A 16,717-nucleotide genomic window follows, 5' to 3' on the forward strand; every position below is an offset into this window, starting at 1 on the left:
GGCTGTGCCTGCCAGCAAGGTGTTGATCGAGTGGGGTGCTAGATCAATAATGGGGCATGATGGCTTCAAGTGATGTCATCGCAACCAATCAGGGCCTGGCTTCCTGATGCTTGCGGTGCCTCAGTGGTCCATCTTGCCATTTTTGGGTCTCCTCTTCTTTGCCAGAGAGGTACACACCAGGGACCCGAGTCCGAGTTTGGGTGGTGCCGTATTGCGAGTCCTGCTATTGCTCTAATGGACCTAGACTAGCCCCAAAAGGGCTTGGCGCTAGAAAAAGCAGGGAAGAAATAAACTTTGTCGTGTGTGGCTTGCTCGCTGCGCCCACCGACGTAAAAACTCTTCAGTCGCGCCTGATGCACTGCCACACGGCCCTTCTTTGGCCCTTTACAGGCCTCGTTGTGGCTTGAATAGCGTCATAGACATTTTAGATCATTAATGATGTGTACATGAGTGATTTTGTCTTCTAAAAAACCGTGTGAGAGAATCCCCTAATACTACTCTATCCCCCCCCGTGTATCTTGGAAGGATATACTGCTCCCTATTTCCCAGGAAGCAAGCAGTGTGCTCACCACCATGCCTATTCCAATCCACAAATCGCTGGCATGTATCTACCCTATAAAGCAGCCTGGAAGCAGTAGATCACAACCGTAATGGCAATTCTCTTGACAAGAGACATGGCCAATGTCTGTATTCTTTGAATAGATGCTTTATTTGACCTGTCTTTGCTTTTTGTTTGCTTATGTTTTTTGTCACCGTTGTTGTCAGAATATCTCTGTTTCATCGAGCAAGAGAAGACAAGAAATACAATGGTCAGATTCTCTAGCAGGAGATACAGTCCCAAAAAGTCGATACGGCTACCTCTATAAGCCATAAACCGGCTATCACAGCTTTGATATTAGTATGGGGTACGACCTTTATCAGAAAAGGTGGATTCGTCTGCTACGTAATACGTACTGTGGACCTGAGCTTGGCATGTTTTATGAGTACGAGTACGAGATAGCCGGCCCTTGCTTGACTACGTACGGACATGTAATCAGATCTAGCTTACTATTGACGATAATCGATCATTTATTTTTATCAATTCCTAGCTTCCATTGAAGAATGTCTACTTGTATAATGCGCCGACTTTTCTGACTAGACCTTGCAAAGCATACACATTTTACATAGTTACTCAACCTTTAAAATATGAAATCAGCTACCTCTGTCAAGAAAAAGACTAGAATAGTCCCGAACATACCCTCGAGCTAGATGGGGACCATAAAAAACCCGATGAGGACGCGCTGTCGGGAGAGCTCATAACTTCTGGGTCCCGGCATTTACATCGAAAGTTAGGCGGCAAAGAGATTCATTTTTCGCTGTTGGAGGTGCTATTGGAACATGTACGACGCCCTTGGTACTTCAATATCCTCCGAAAGAATATTGCTTGAAGCGAAAATAGAATTCATATATACTAACATTCGGCTCTGTTTTGCAGCGTTTTATGTGCAGATGGGAGCGTCACTTCCGAAAGGAGGACCTGCTGGACTCTTCTTAGGGTTTTTCGCCTATGGAACCATTGTACTTGCCGTGAACCAGTGTTTTGGTATGATGCAGTCGTTCAGCATAGGAGCATACTGACATGTCGAGTTCGTACAGCCGAAGCGGTCACGTATCTTCCAATTGCAACGCCATTTGTTCGACTATATAATGAGTGGATACATGTACTAGAACTAGAGAAAAAATTGACACCCGCAAGCTGATGCCTAAGGCATCGAAAATATACCAGTATTACATTCCAATAAATATCCTTGCTTAGCCAGTTATTTTGCATTGTGCCGGATTATACATATCTATATTCTGTAGATGCCGTGGTTTCAATGTCCTTGGATCTAACTTTGAGATTATTCATGTCATTTGTTTATTTTGTTTCATCTGAGCCACAGCTAACCGCAGCGAGAGCTAATTAATTAATAAAATTAAAATTATGACAGGGGTCAAATACGAGACCCAAAAAAAAGCTTGGGCGCCACATACACTCCTCGTCGTACGTGTACTTAGTCAATGGTCATGTTACACGAAAATAATTACTCTCGGCATGTTCTGCAGGACTCTCTAGGTGTCGTATGCGCGATATTCATAGACAAGGGACTGTCTACTGAAGGCTTCTATATCGTATAATACTTTTCTCAGGATTCATACCATCTAATAAAGAAAAATGGCTGAGGCGCAACATGAGCAGCTAGATGTTGTCATCATTGGCGGAGGTGAGTATCCTTAGATCCCTGCTTCAACTTAATTAGTCTAACAATCGTATCTGTTCTGTAGGTGTCGGCGGCATATGTTCACTCAGAGCCAACATCCTCAGTAATCCCTCTGCGTCTATTGCTCTACTAGAAAGCCAGAGCTCGCTCGGCGGCGTATGGGCACGCGAGCGGATCTACGCTGGTCTCAAATCAAACAATGTTATAGGGAATTACGAATTTAGCGATTTCCTCATGGATCCGAGCAAGTTCAAGGTTAAAGCTGGACAACATATTCCGGGCGAAATCGTGAATGAGTATCTCACGTCGTATTGTGAGCATTTCGGATTGGGAGAATATATCAGATTGGATCGGAATGTGGAGAGTGTGACTCGGCGTGTTGACTCAGATTCGTGGGTGGTGAAAATCCATAATGAGAGTCGATCAGCTATCGAGACTATCGAAGCAAGGAAATTGATCGTCGCGACGGGTCTGACCTCGCAGGCTTACTTGCCTACAATCACGGGACAGGAAAGTTTTTCTCGACCGCTGTTTCACATCGCCGACCTTAAGAGACGGGAATCCGAAATCGTCAATGCCTCTGCCAAAAGAACAACAGTACTCGGAAGTGCCAAATCCGCGTTTGATGCCGCATACCTCCTCGCCGACGCCGGGTTGCCGGTCGACATGATTATTCGAGCCTCTGGCCATGGCCCTTCATGGATGGCTCCCGTGCGCGTGACCCCGTTGAAGAAACTCCTCGAGAAGCTCCTGAATACACGACTGCTCACATGGTTCAGTCCATGTATTTGGGGTGATTCCGACGGCTATCCATTCATCCGCAGGCTCTTGCACTCTACTTGGCTCGGTCGAAAAATCGTAGATGCCTTCTGGTGGATCCTCGGGAACGATGTTATCACACTGAATCAATTCGATTCTCATCCCGAAACAGCGAAATTAAAGCCGTGGGTTGGACCCTTGTGGATTGGTTCTGGACTCAGTATTCTCAACTATGATCATGATTTGTTGGATATGGTCAGAAATGGGAAAATTAAGATCCATGTCGCCGACATCGAGCGCTTGTCCGAAGGCACAATTCATCTCTCGACGGGAGACACATTACCATCGGATGGAATGGTGTGTTGTACAGGATGGCGAGCGAGACCCAATATCAAGTTTCTACCAGACGGCATTGAAGATGCCTTGGGACTACCTACAGCCAACGATCCGTTAACTGGGAATATGATTCGTACTGCAGATGCATATATCACAAAGCAGCTTCCGAAATTGAAAGAGCAGCCGGATTTTAACCCTCATTTCAAACTTCTCAATGCCGACTCGGAGGTGTCGCACCCCTTACGACTGTATCGGTTCATGATTCCTTGCTCATCCAGCCTCGCGTTGTCTCGCTCAATAGCATTTGTCGGCATGGTTACTTCAGCCTCGACGATACTTCTCACGCAGGCTCAAGCACTTTGGGCCTCCGCATATCTTAATGGTACTCTCAGCATCCCAGCAGAAGAAGAAATGCAGTGGAGTACGGCACTGCATACTCAATATTGCAAATTGCGGTATGGAGTCGGAGCTAATGGGAAACGAAATCCCGATTTTGCTTTTGATACCCTGCCGTATGTGGATATGCTTCTGAACGATTTGGGTCTGAAATGGAAGAGAAAGGAGAGTACATTAAAGGAATGGCTGGACCCATATGGGGTTGAGGATTATAGAGGACTAGTGGAGGAGTATCTGGAGAAACTTAAGGAGGACAAGAAACATATTTGATTTCGAATCGTCTAATAGGTTGGTATTGTATGTATTTAAGTCAATGTGAACACCGAACGCCAGCCCAGTCAGGGCTTTGACTGACTAGGTCATGATGGGAATGAAAACATGTGAAGGAATAGCCGGACTCGTGCAAGAAATGCTATCAACATAATTAACGGATACGATCCAAACGGGAGCGGTTCATGGCGATCTGATCGTCCACGTAGTCGCTCTGTATGAATGTTAGTACACAATGTGTAGATTAAAACTGGAAAAGAATCTCACCTTTCCCGCAATTCTGTCCAAATGACGGTTCTGTTCTTCCAATTCCTTGCCTGTAGCTTTTGACAGGCCATGTAAACGTGACGCGGCACCGGCCAGCAGGTTCAAGTTATTATCAATCTCGTCTTCCATAGCCTCATCTTCACTATCAGCTTCGAACTGATACTTGGCTCGCTCGGAAATGTTCTTCCCCTGCTTTGGGTTCGCCTTATTAGCATCCCGTTCGATCTCTCGGAAAGTGCGCTCCATGCGCTGGCTAGCTTGGAAGGCTTCTGAGCGAGTCCCCTCACGCGTCGAGCGCTCTTCACGGTGGGTGGCGAGAAGCTGTTCATCACGCTCGCGACGACGGGCGTTCTTGGTGAACGGGTTCGAGACGTGGACGGCAAACATACTCTTGTTAAGAGTGTTGAGTTCCCTGGCCTTTTCCTCAGCCAGACGACCTTGGCTGGCTGCAACATCAAGTGCCTTCTCAGTATCAAGAACACGTTCACCTTGGGCTCCTAGACGAGCGAGGGTGTTGCGACCGGTTTCTTCAGCCTGTGCAGCGACTCGGAGGGCATTTCGTGTAGAGGATACGTCGCCTTGCTTGATGAAACGGATCTCTTGCTTGACATTAGTAACTTCTTCTTCCTCTTCTTCTTCGGCTGTCAGTTGTCGCTCCTCATAGACAGCTGATGTGCCAGGAGTCTCCTCCTGTCCATAGCCTCCCGCGCTGCCGCCGCCTGAGGAATACGGTGGCGGTGGTCCACCAGCGGGTTGATTCTGAGCTCTCTCACGAGCGCCTCCAAATAAAGCATTTCGATCCGCCTCTTGGTTGGGGTCATTGGGATCCCCGGCCCCCAGACCACCGTAGCCGCCTGGTCGTGATCCACCACCACCGCCGCCGTGTCTATTCTCTTGACCACCCCCATATCGATCATTTCCATATCCTCCCTGGTTGGCATATCGGTTTGGTGCGTATCCGCCCTGCATGTTGCCGACGGGACCACCAGCCCCTGGGCCATCTGGATGCTTCACGTCACCATAGCCAGCCCCGCCGGGAGGGCCAGGAGCAACGCCTGCGTTGACCTTGGCACGTGTGTATGGGTCTGTAGGAATCGGTTGTGCGTATGGGTTGCTGCTATTCGCCTGCGGATTGGGGCTTTTGTCTCGAGATCGGGAGCCAAAGAGTGCCCGACGGCTGGAGTCTTCGCTGTCGTCGTCCTTGGATTTCTTGAAACCGAACTTCTTCATGTTGGGCAATGAAAGAGAGTGTGATTGCTTTTGGGGGAGGGAAGAGAAATGAAATATACAGCAATAGGAAATAAAGAAAAAAGCGCTGCCTGGTTGATCATAAAAGGGTATCAGGAGTCGAGGGGTGGTAATGTCGATGAGACACTGGCCGAGTCGCTGTCTGACCGCCGGTTGGTAATACCAATACGTGGAAGGGCCATTTCCTGGGTGAAGCAGAGTAATTGGGGTTCTGGGGATACTGTAACTTACTCTTCCGTCGCAGTGGCGCAGGATATCCACTCTAACCTGAAACAGCCTAGCGCCAGTCGCTTTTATCGCGCGGCGCAGCGTCCATTCGTTACTTCCGCCTTGTTCTGTGTCTGCAGGAAGTCATGTCAACACAGCATTTCCCACCCTAGCAGTCATGGCTCCCCTTTCGGGGAATGAAGCTGATCACTTACGAGATAAATCCCGCAGGGACTTGTTGGATCTGCTCGAAGGTGTAAGTTGGTGCCCAATTGCCCGGCGCCCTCGTTGGCTGATCAGCATCAGGTTCGCGGGAAGAAGAACCTCGTCATCAGCAAAGACCTGGCTGGTCCGGTCGGTCTGTTTGTGAAGTTTTCTGTTCTACAGGAATACGGAGTGGACCGTGTATTTTTGCTGGAAAACGCCAATATTGATAGTTCGCAGCGTAATGTGGTCTTTTTGGTACATGCCGAGAAGGTCAACCAGGTAGCGACTGCTGCTGGTGAGTGGATATCCGTTCACTTGATTTTCTCTACATTTTTCTTTTCTTACCCTTTTCATCTCATTTTTATTTCTTAAATATTTGGGACTTCAGCAGATTACTTGGACTTGGACCAACTCTTCGTAAACAGTCTTGTTCCCTAGATTGACATATCTTTTTCTTATTATCATAATAATTCCGGCGCACTCATTTGGCTTTCTGTTTTTGCACACCATGGTCTGGATGCCATCAGTATGCGCTAACATCTACCAGGTCAGATCAAGAAACTGCGCCAGACTAGCAGTGTAGAACACGACATCTCCATATTCTGGGTTCCCCGTCGAACTCTTGTAAGTAATACTATCTTAGAGGAAGCGGGCATCATAGGCGATGTAAACATCGCCGAGCTGCCAGTCTACTTCTTGCCATTAGAGCAAGATGTTTTGTCCCTGGAGCTTGATGACGCATTTGCCGACCTATACTTGGTAAAATTCATTCTCTCATTATTTAGCAAGGCTTGATCTAACCACGCACAGCACAAAAATCCTGCAAGTGTGTATTTATCGGCCAAAGGGCTGATGAATATTCAGCGACGCCATGGGTACTTTCCACGTATCACAGGCAAAGGAGACAATGCTAAAAAATTGGCTGATCTTCTGGTGCGTATGAGGAAAGAAGTTGAAGCAGGGGAGACTTCAACCTCGGGCCCCGAGTACGGCAATAAGCTTCCAAGCTCTTCAATTGACGAACTTATTATTATTGGCCGAGAAGTCGATTTTGCAACACCTCTTTTGACGCAACTCACTTATGAGGGGCTGATAGATGAATTCGTTGGAATACAGAACAACCAAGCTGAAGTTGATTCCGCCGTTGTCGGTCCCGCTTCGCAACCCACACAAGGATCCTCTGCTACTGCTCAACCGGCACGACCGGGTCTGAAACGTAAGATTCAGCTTGATTCCTCGGATCAGCTGTTCAGTCAACTACGAGACACCAATTTCGCTATTGTTGGCGACATCTTGAACAAGGTTGCCCGAAGACTAGAGTCAGACTATGAAACTCGGCATACAGCGCAGACAACAGCTGAATTGCGAGAATTTGTCAATCGCCTCCCTGCCTACCAGCAGGAGCATCAAAGCCTGAAGGTCCACACAAATCTAGCCGAGGATATTATGCGCCAGACCCGCTCTGACATATTCCGTAAAGTTTTGGAGGTCCAGCAGAACCATGCCGCCGGCGCAGACCCAAGCTACCAACACGAAAATATAGGCGAACTTATCGCTCGCGGCGTTCCACTAAAGACCGTCCTACGTTTGTTGTGTCTAGAGTCATGCATGTCTGGGGGTCTCCGGCCCAAAGATCTCGACCACTTCAAACGCGAAATCTTGCAGGCATACGGCTATCAACATCTTCTCACATTCCGTGCCCTCGAGAAAATGGAGCTGCTTCAACCTCGAGGCTCCGCAACTGCCATGCTTCTGCCGGGTGCGGTCGGCGGCAATGTTGCCGGCACAAAAACTAATTACAGCTACCTCCGCAAAAACTTGAGACTTGTTGTTGAAGATGTTAGCGAAAAGGACCCAAACGATATCTCTTATGTTTATAGTGGATTCGCACCATTATCAATCCGACTATTCCAATGCATCCTGCAAAAACCATACATTGTCTCTCTTATCAAAGGCGGTCCACCTTCATCCGTCTCAGTACCAACAGCCCAGATCAACACATCAACAACATCATCTCCAGGATGGATTGGATTTGAAGATATTGCCAAATCTGCTCGCGGTGCCACATTCAGTATTGTGCAAAAGGGTGATGAAAAGGCCGCCAGAGCGAGACATACACTGATTTCTGGCGGCAGTTCTGGAAGCAATAAGAAAACTGTTTATATAATGTTCCTTGGTGGAATCACCTTCACCGAAATCGCAGCATTGCGATATATTGCCGCCCAGGAAGCTATAACGAGGAAGCTGGTCATTTGCACAACTGGCATCATCAGCGGAGATCGGATGATGGATGCTGCCATTGAGAAGGGAACATTTGGAAGAAAGGAGCAAACACAGCACAGTGTTGCTGCTATTTAGGTCTATATGAGATATTTTTCCATGGATCTGGCACGAATCTGTATTTCTCGTAGCATGGCGTAGAATTATTCAACTGTCTCATTATATGCAATATCACTCTACTTGATTTATATTTTCATCGAATAAAGCGTGGCCATTATCACGTCACAAACTATGCTTAAATAGGATAATGGTTCATAGGAATTTTTAACTAAGAGAAACAATTAGATAGTGGGCATTTTTTTAAAAATGCCAAGATCACTCCAACAATCCAACAACATAATCTGGGGCTAAATACAGGAACACTGCCACGCTGCGACGCCCTGCGCCCTGCGCCCCACGTTAGCAACATTAAAGATCGGTTCATTTCTTCGTGCGGCCGATAACATGCCGCATAAATACCGAAGCTATCCAGAACTCAATAATATTCATCTCGCGCAGACATGATCATAGGCTAGTGACAAACACACCACCTCTTCAGAACACAACATGCCGCGCACGGAAAAAATTGGGAGCGCATCACTGCAAATAGACGTCGCGTCTCCCCCATCCTGGACATTTGCGGCTGGAGACACAATCATTGGCACCGTTATACGTCTGTCACCTATTGTCGCGCCAGAAGCCACAGTGACAATAGATCTCATCGGACGCGTAAAGACCAAAATTAGCGTAAGAAAGAATACAGGCAATGGCACTCGCACAGAGCACTACCGGGGCCGATGGATTCTCATACGCACCAGCCAAGTCCTCCATCGAGGCCCGCTACATCTTGCAGAGGGCCATGGGATTGGGAGCGACTGTCTCTCGTGGCCTTTCTCAATAGAAATTCCTACACGGCCGCTTGCCTCGCTTGCACAGAATAACTCTGACCAACAGAGCTATCTACCGCTCAATAATGTCGCGGAACATCCCCTGCCGGGATCATTTTACTCCTTCCGTAATGGTTGGAGTACCAAGTCGGAGGCTTTTGTAGAATATTATCTTGAATCAACGATTCGGTATACCCGCAAGGGATCGTATGAGACGGGCAATGCCACGCGCCCTGTGACCCTGCAGCATCCCTCATCTGGATCCATACCTGCCAGTCAACAGCTTCAACGACGCACGTTTCAGATCACAGTCCAGACCCAACGGCTACTGCCAGGAATGGAGCACGCTGAGTTATCATTCACGCAAAAGACAAAAAAGTTTTTCCACTCCTCGAAAGTCCCAACTTTCGGGTTCAATATCGAAATCCACTTGCCTAGTGCTATCGAACTCGAAATCCCCTCTCCTATCCCCTTCGTCATAAAATTCTCTTCAAATACAGTATCAACCAGCCCCATAATTCAAGATACCGTTCAAACAGTTCGACTGAACTCGGTCCGAATGCTCCTCAAATCTACCACCACCGTCATCGCACCTGGGAATTTCCTGGCCAGCAACACACACAACGACACGCAGTCGAACGAGCATGATCTCGGTTTACATACGATCTTCAGTAAACTCGAAAAACCCATCGAATTCGAGTCAACTAAGGGAGACCAGGAGGTTGATATTGGAACCATGCTTCAGCTAATTCTGTGTCCGAATGGACTATATACCGGAAGCCGACGTCTCGGCCTTGTATCTCCTATTTCCCCTGATTTCGTCACGTATAATATCAAACATTGGAATGCCTTGCTTTTGGAGTTTTTGTTTACTGTCGCTGATGAAAAGGTTGAGAGGAAGTTCTCTGTACCGATTAAAATCATGCCGCCGGCGAGACAGAGGCCTGAGTTACCGGAGTATTCTAAAAAGCAGGAAGATAGCACGTGATTCTTCGTCTTGCTGTTTCTAGGGAGATTCGTATATTTACATGGAGGTTGAGAAGGTCCATTTTGCTGCTGGCGATGCAAAGTGCGGCCCCAAGCAATATAAGTCGCTGTGAAACGGCGAGAAAACTACTTGTTAGTGACGATCAAGATCCATGGAATATGGTGGTTTCCAGACAGGTTCTAAGCCCAGAATCGCCTTTCAGTAACAGTCTTGTCTGTCATCAACAAAGGACGTCTCAATGGATTCTCCCGGTACTCAGGATCGCCCCTTGCTGTTGCTTAAGGGTTTCAGAGGGACCAAGTTGAGCTCATAGGATCGGGACGCATTCTATCATTTGATAGCGATATAATCTTTACGAAGGACAAACTTCGTGCTTAGACCCCATCCTGTCTTTCTTTTTTTTCTTTCTACTTCGTATTCTCTTTTGTACCAACACCGTGAAAAGTACTTCAGCCGTATTTCCACGCCAAAGCATTCATCCCAGCTGTCCTGCTCTCCTTCCTCACATCTCTAGTCCTGTTCCATCTGCCAAGTATTGAAGATACCTGCTCTGTGCGCCCTAGTCCAATTATAAATACCTATGTATTATTCCTCATTCTCTTTGATATCTCCACACCAGTTGTATGCTCCCGAGGCGCTGGCCAGCCTCTACGATGGCACCGTGCTGTGGTGGCAACATCATCTCCGTAGATGCTTATTTCGCATTGACAATGATCTAGCATTGGAAGGAGTTAAACGAATCTTTTACCATCACTGGAAGAATAGTGAGTCGTTCATTGATCCTTCTTCATCCAGTGCTAACATGATTCCCTCTAGGATCACCGTCGGCTAAAAGACCACTTCTTAGAGGTGTTGGCCGAGCGTTACACTTCGCACTACTCACCATACTTTGGTCAAATTATTTAGGGAACCCAGTGACACAAATGCCGAGTGGCCTTCATCACGGAGAGCATACAAAAGATTATTCCTCAGGTTGGAAAAGGCGGGGAAGTGCCCAGCCACGTGCTCCTAGAAAGCTGGGCCGCTCTATTATACGGCTGCCTACACTATTATTCGATTACTTTTTTTTCTCTCGCATATCCTAGATAACAACCATGTGCGGCGCTGAGTACTCGGTTTCGTGCGAAATTAAACGCAGCGACCCCTTACTGAGAAGGGCCTTTGAAGTCTGGGATCTCAATGGGGCTCAGTGGTAGCTGGAGAACTGGGGGAAGGCTGTTGCATTTGCGAATGATGGCATTACTCCAGTGCTAATTATGTCATGATGGAGTCATTTCTATGGATCATATACAGTGAGGACTTTATTATGCACAGTAAGCGAGCTTTCAATACAAGTTATGAATAATTGTGCGGAGTATGTTGGAAATACATGGACGGTCTCCGACTTTTGTATTTTCCTCAGACGACTCGGAAACGGGCTTCCCGATGAGAAAATGGTTTCCAAAAAAAGAAAAGAAAAGAAAAAGAGGGAAAGAAAAAAAATAGGCACCAGTTATAAGATAGTACAAGTATTTATATTCCATTGATTACTATAGCTCACAATTGATTTGGCGATCGTATGATCTTTTCAGCTTTCATCCTATCATACAATTCATACTAGCATTTTTCTTTACCCCCGACGCAGCCAATCAATCGAAGCTCAGCTCGACATATACAACGTCTGAAAACTTGAACATCGACATGTCAACGTCAGCTCCTCTACACCCATACTACCCTCTAGGTGTTCACATTCCAGGGTACATAGAAAATGTCAATTCCGTTGTGACTTTAATCGGCCAATTCGCCGTTCTGTGGGCAGCTGTCGTCGGTCTCGCCTGGGTCACCATCGGCTTTCTCCGACCAGGAGCCAAGTATGCCGACCGTCTGGCTTTCGTCTGGTTCTGTCTGAGTATGTCGATTTTTTTCTCTAGTGCGATGTGATAATTGACATCATGCAGCCGCATCAATACATCTCTTCTTTGAAGGGTATTTTGTTGTAAATCACGCAACTCTCGGAGGATACAGCCACCTTTTTGCCGAATTATGGAAGGAATATTCCCTCTCTGATTCGCGTTATTTGCGATCAGATGCCTTTCTGGTTTCAATGGAATGTATAACGGCGGTATGCAATCTCTCCCCTAAACCAGAACTCTGCCAGATATTTGTACTCACCATGCATTTCTTTGCCTCAGGTATGCTGGGGCCCCCTCGGTTTCTTCATTTCTTATTGTATAATCGTGCAACACCCGGTCCGATATGCATTGCAGATAGTCATTTGTCTTGGTCAGATATACGGTGACTTGCTGTACTTTGCCACCAGTCTCTTTGACCTGTACCATACCGGACTAGAATTCTCGAGACCGGAAAGTTATTATTTCTGGATGTATTACTTTTTCATGAATTTTATTTGGATCGTGATTCCTGGTTGTAAGTCTGCACAAGTCAACTGGTGGTTACGTGTCTGATTAGTTGACTGACTTTGGAGTAGACTACTTAAGAGATGCGATAGGGGAGGTAACAACGGTGTTTCGGAAAGTCAACGAGTTGGAAAAGACGCAAAAATCACGATGAATGAACTCGGCACATTTAAAATGCCTTAAATCGTTGTTTTGGTCGAGAGACGAGGAAGAGGATATTGGGGCCGTTGACTCTAAAATGAATCAAAGCCTCCCATGGCAAAAGAAAAGTGTTTAAGCTTATAAAAACGTCCTATATTAGAATTCCGGACCGCCTTGGATATGTCACTTCTTATATAGAAAAGGTCCATTACCGAAGTAGTTGTGTATTCAATAAGATCATATTAATTCAAGAGCACTAACAGAACTCTCTTAGAATGCATTATTGTCTTGACGTTATTTTGCTTAGAGCAGCACCCACATAGAAAAAAACATCAATTGTGTTTCCCAATCGTTAGATTATGCAGGTATCTTGCAACCAGAGTACCACTCTACTGTTATTTCGCGGCGTTTCTTCTCACAAGGAGAAGGCATGATTGGTGGCCCGGTTCCAGTTTTGTTAGAATAATGGGCTTCTCATTTGAGCTTCCTACCCAAGGGCTTCTAACTATTAATACCACGAATTGTATAAAATACATAGATAGTTAAGTCGCTATAGAAGGTTGTGTCCTGTCCTACAAAGTCGATTAGTCTAATCAGCTTTCTGGAAAGACACCCTTTACATACAATTTACGAATAACAAGCACATATGAGAGTTCCTGAATGTGTCTCGCGGTTCATCCAACTCAGAGCGTCCTAGCTCCTCCGGATCTAAAAACGCGATTTACACATTAATTAAAATATTCTCACACGAAATATGAGGACCCAAAGCTTATAAATAAATATTTTACCAACCTGCAGCACATTCGAAGCGAGTACAGAATTATAAAGATATTTATAACATTAATAAGACCAGATTTGTTTTGGAGATCATTACTATAGCAAAATTTATATATAGCCGTGATCATTCAGACAAACCAAGCCTCATTCTGCCTGGAAATCGTGAATGGGTTGCTACAATAGAGTATCTCTATTAATTATATTCAAATTTAGTACTAAGCACACTAACTGATAGCTATACACATCGAAGCATATCACTTGATTAGTCAAAAGTACAATCACTAAATGGCTAAACATCAGATAAGATTAACTTATTTTGGCTTCCAAAAATATTCAATATATTAACGAAGCCTTGTACGGTTAAAAAGATATCAGTTATTGATATTAGATGATCCTTGGAATTTACAAATTCAGCGAAAAGCAAGGCACCACGAGGTACCTAATGTCTTATTCGTCACTCAATACGGCATGTAAATGACTTTAGATATGGTCAACGCGGCCCAAAACCCACTCCAGATGACGATAGGTCACACGGGGCTGATACTCCGGCTGCATGTGTCCACTCTGGAAGGTCTCGACCCACATCAAGCCTCGCTCTTGATGCTGGATACCCATCACTCCCTGGTGGCTATCGTAACCAGTCAGACCGTTCTCGTCAAAGACAGCCTGGTACTGTAGATCGGGCAGATCGATCACAATCGGCTTCGTGGGTTTCTGCTGGAAGCCTAGGTGGCCGTTCCAAGTCATGTTTTGGATGGACAGCAGGGTTCCGTTGGTGATGATCACCATGTCGTAGTCACCGTTGCCGATCAGGACGCGGTTGGTGGCCTCGATGACTTGGGGAAGGACGTGCTCGATGGGGTTGGCGGAGGTATCGCCTTCTTGTTCGGGGCCAGCGTTGCCTCCGACAAAGACGGGTTTGGTGGAGCACTCGGTCCAAGTGACATTGGGAGCATGGAGGGCTTTCTTGACGTCGGCACGGTCAAAGTATACAGTGGCGCCGGCGGGGATATAGTCTAGAGAGCCGGGGAAGCCGAGAACGTCCCAGAGTAGAGGGCACACGGTGTTGACTTCGTACAGGTCAAAGCACGGGTTTGGTCCGAATGCTTCGTTGTAGATAAGGTCGAAGACATCGCAGGAAGCTTGGCTGGTGTAGTTGAAGAACTCCACGGGCTGGTTTCCAGGGGGAGGGAAGGTGAGGTACTTGTCAATGTACTCTTCGTACCCACATTTCTTGTGAAGCGCCTCGAGCTCGTTCAAGAAACTCTGGTTGAAGTTGAAGAGATTGGCGTTATTCAGGACGAAAGGCACGGCAGGCACCTCTTCCTGCACATAATCAAACTGGCCGATACATGGGTCGTAGACCAACGCTCCTGTATAAGTTTAGATTCTTTCCTTGGAGATTATTAGGACGATAAAAATAAAGATCATACCCTTGAGATTGAAGTGTACGGGGTCTTTCTGGTCTAGGAAGGCGGCTGAGATATATGGTACATATCTTCCAGCATAACTTTCACCCGTCACAAAGATATTGAATTTCTTGATGCCAAAAAGCTTCTGGAAATTCTTGAAGAACTTGACAAAATCTTCGGCAATCTCTTCCTCGGTGGTGGCGGTAGGTTTGCCTTGGGAATAGCCAGTACCGACAGGTTGTTCGACCCTATTCATTGTCAGGCACGCAGATACATCAGATAGACATTGCGCTATGACACAAGGCGGAAGGGCAACGAAGAACCTACCAGAGCATGTTTGTGAGGTTGACCCAAGAATATGGGTTCTCAACTGGCAAATAAGTTCCAGACTGCCACAGAAATCGCCCATTTTCTTGGAAGAAGCCCTCGAGGGAACTGCAACCCGGTCCACCGTTAAGCCAGATAGTGATCTCATCCACGGGGGCACCGATCTTGGTCTGGAAGATGAAAAACAGATTTCTCGCGTCGTCGCCTTGGTCAATTGGGACACTTCCGGAATACATCTCGCCAACGTCAAAGTGCACATCAGGCAGACTTTCAACCAGATAAGCTGTAAGTAGGAGCAATGTTAGCAGAACAGTAAGTATACATATGTAGAATAAAATAACCCACGCTTGGTAGTCTCGCTCAAGAAGCGATAGTGGTCCTTCGAGCGCGCATCTATGTCGTGAGCAGCAGCTAAAGAAGGATTTCTTTTCTCACTTCGACGATCGCGAGCCATTTGGCTGAACCTGCCGAACCCACCGGCAGACACATGGTCTACCAGCAGGCCAGAGGCCAGGATGACTGGGGTCAACAATGATTGAAGCTGCATGGCTGAAGTTTACCCGAGACTGGCAGACAAAACCCTGCTCACGAGCGTCTGCCGTCCGGGGATGTAGGCCCAATTTATCCACGAGCTTAGCTGCAGGTCTTGTTTAGCTCGTCATCTCCGGCCAGCATCGGGCGGAGATAGCGAGAGGGGAAAAATAACCTCCTTCCTGATCGGCAGTAACCCCAGCGCCCAAAGTGTTCTAGTGCTGGGAAATTACTTCTTTAGTAATTCCATAAATCTATGATCCAGGAGCAAAAGCACCCGATGTGGGCTTGCGTAACAGTCAACTCCATAAGAGTTACCTATCACGACAAAAAGCCCACAGATTATGCGGAGAAGCAGCGAATCAGCTGTCGGTGTGGCCGGGCCTTAAAAGCTTAAGGAAGCTTGTTGATTAGGCCCCTTTCGGCAGCTGAGTAAGGGCTAGGGAGTCTCTGCTAATGAGCTGAGGGCTAACTGATCAGCGTTGCCTCGAGGCGAATAATAATACGAGCGCCGCGGAAGCCGTCGATAAGGCAGGCCCACTCGGCAAATTACACTGATAAAGCTTTTCCCTGCAATGCCCGTGATTCTACGGTCACGCCGATAAACTGACTATTTCAATGTTGCATGCGTTACGAGGATTTTTCTATTAATATATTCGGATGAAAGTATAAATTTTCAATAATCTGTCATTTCAAGCCCTAGCAATACTCTGTACTGATCACCATAACTATTCCTACAGTAAACTATTGATTCCGCCTTAATGATGAATACATGTATAAGGGCGGAGACATCAACTGATTAGGATAAGCCCTGGCCCCCATAAACATGCCTCGAATTACTTGTCTGTCTCCTTGGTAACCTCACGCCATTCGCTTCTTATTTTCATCACTGTTTTCAAACTAACGCCTCGAGCTTGAGGTTTGCTGAAATTGGTGCTATTAGATTGATTTCTAAATAAGCGAGTTTCAAAGATGACATTCGGTTTATGTATGTTAAAAAAAAGTTTCTGCAGATAATATATTTTCGCGCAGAGGATGATTGATGTTACATCAACTGATTGTTACCTTT

At 46.5% G+C, this 16,717-nt stretch overlaps 7 protein-coding genes across 7 annotated transcripts; 5 read left to right on the plus strand and 2 right to left on the minus strand.

The window, feature by feature from the left end:
- Positions 1–2,194: 2,194 nt before the first annotated feature.
- Positions 2,195–4,001, plus strand: BGW36DRAFT_431535 (flavin-binding monooxygenase-like protein; the record flags this gene model as incomplete). Its single annotated transcript, XM_046221002.1, has 2 exons — positions 2,195–2,243; positions 2,305–4,001. 2 exons carry the CDS (start codon positions 2,195–2,197, stop codon positions 3,999–4,001), a joined length of 1,746 nt encoding a protein of 581 aa, XP_046068313.1.
- A 160-nt stretch (positions 4,002–4,161) lies between these two features.
- BGW36DRAFT_275203 (uncharacterized protein) lies at positions 4,162–5,483 on the minus strand (the record flags this gene model as incomplete). Its single annotated transcript, XM_046210183.1, has 2 exons — positions 4,162–4,215; positions 4,269–5,483. Coding segments are annotated over 2 exons (1,269 nt in total), but the record flags the coding sequence as incomplete, so codon positions are not given.
- A 376-nt stretch (positions 5,484–5,859) lies between these two features.
- BGW36DRAFT_387378 (putative vacuolar sorting protein) lies at positions 5,860–8,454 on the plus strand. The gene is made up of 4 exons (XM_046217111.1): positions 5,860–5,979; positions 6,030–6,225; positions 6,478–6,689; positions 6,741–8,454. The coding sequence occupies exons 1-4, from the start codon at positions 5,902–5,904 to the stop codon at positions 8,286–8,288; spliced, it is 2,034 nt and encodes a 677-aa protein (XP_046068315.1). The 5' UTR covers positions 5,860–5,901; the 3' UTR covers positions 8,289–8,454.
- A 302-nt stretch (positions 8,455–8,756) lies between these two features.
- BGW36DRAFT_303750 (uncharacterized protein) lies at positions 8,757–10,064 on the plus strand (the record flags this gene model as incomplete). Its single annotated transcript, XM_046211911.1, has 1 exon — positions 8,757–10,064. The coding sequence occupies one exon, from the start codon at positions 8,757–8,759 to the stop codon at positions 10,062–10,064; it is 1,308 nt and encodes a 435-aa protein (XP_046068316.1).
- Positions 10,065–10,354: 290 nt separating this feature from the next.
- On the plus strand, positions 10,355–11,273 carry BGW36DRAFT_44550 (uncharacterized protein). The gene is made up of 2 exons (XM_046221676.1): positions 10,355–10,828; positions 10,881–11,273. Exons 1-2 carry the CDS (start codon positions 10,645–10,647, stop codon positions 11,147–11,149), a joined length of 453 nt encoding a protein of 150 aa, XP_046068317.1. The 5' UTR covers positions 10,355–10,644; the 3' UTR covers positions 11,150–11,273.
- Positions 11,274–11,566: 293 nt separating this feature from the next.
- BGW36DRAFT_387388 (putative cholestenol delta-isomerase) lies at positions 11,567–12,866 on the plus strand. Its single transcript, XM_046217112.1, has 4 exons — positions 11,567–11,952; positions 12,002–12,165; positions 12,236–12,470; positions 12,532–12,866. The coding sequence occupies exons 1-4, from the start codon at positions 11,745–11,747 to the stop codon at positions 12,612–12,614; spliced, it is 690 nt and encodes a 229-aa protein (XP_046068318.1). The 5' UTR covers positions 11,567–11,744; the 3' UTR covers positions 12,615–12,866.
- Positions 12,867–13,858: 992 nt separating this feature from the next.
- BGW36DRAFT_303345 (putative pheromone processing carboxypeptidase) lies at positions 13,859–15,664 on the minus strand (the record flags this gene model as incomplete). Its single annotated transcript, XM_046211870.1, has 4 exons — positions 13,859–14,751; positions 14,812–15,038; positions 15,118–15,400; positions 15,463–15,664. 4 exons carry the CDS (start codon positions 15,662–15,664, stop codon positions 13,859–13,861), a joined length of 1,605 nt encoding a protein of 534 aa, XP_046068319.1.
- Positions 15,665–16,717: the final 1,053 nt, after the last annotated feature.

The sequence above is a fragment of the Talaromyces proteolyticus genome, assembly GCF_021365285.1.
Source record: "Talaromyces proteolyticus strain PMI_201 chromosome Unknown BGW36scaffold_11, whole genome shotgun sequence".
Lineage (NCBI taxonomy): Eukaryota > Fungi > Ascomycota > Eurotiomycetes > Eurotiales > Trichocomaceae > Talaromyces > Talaromyces proteolyticus.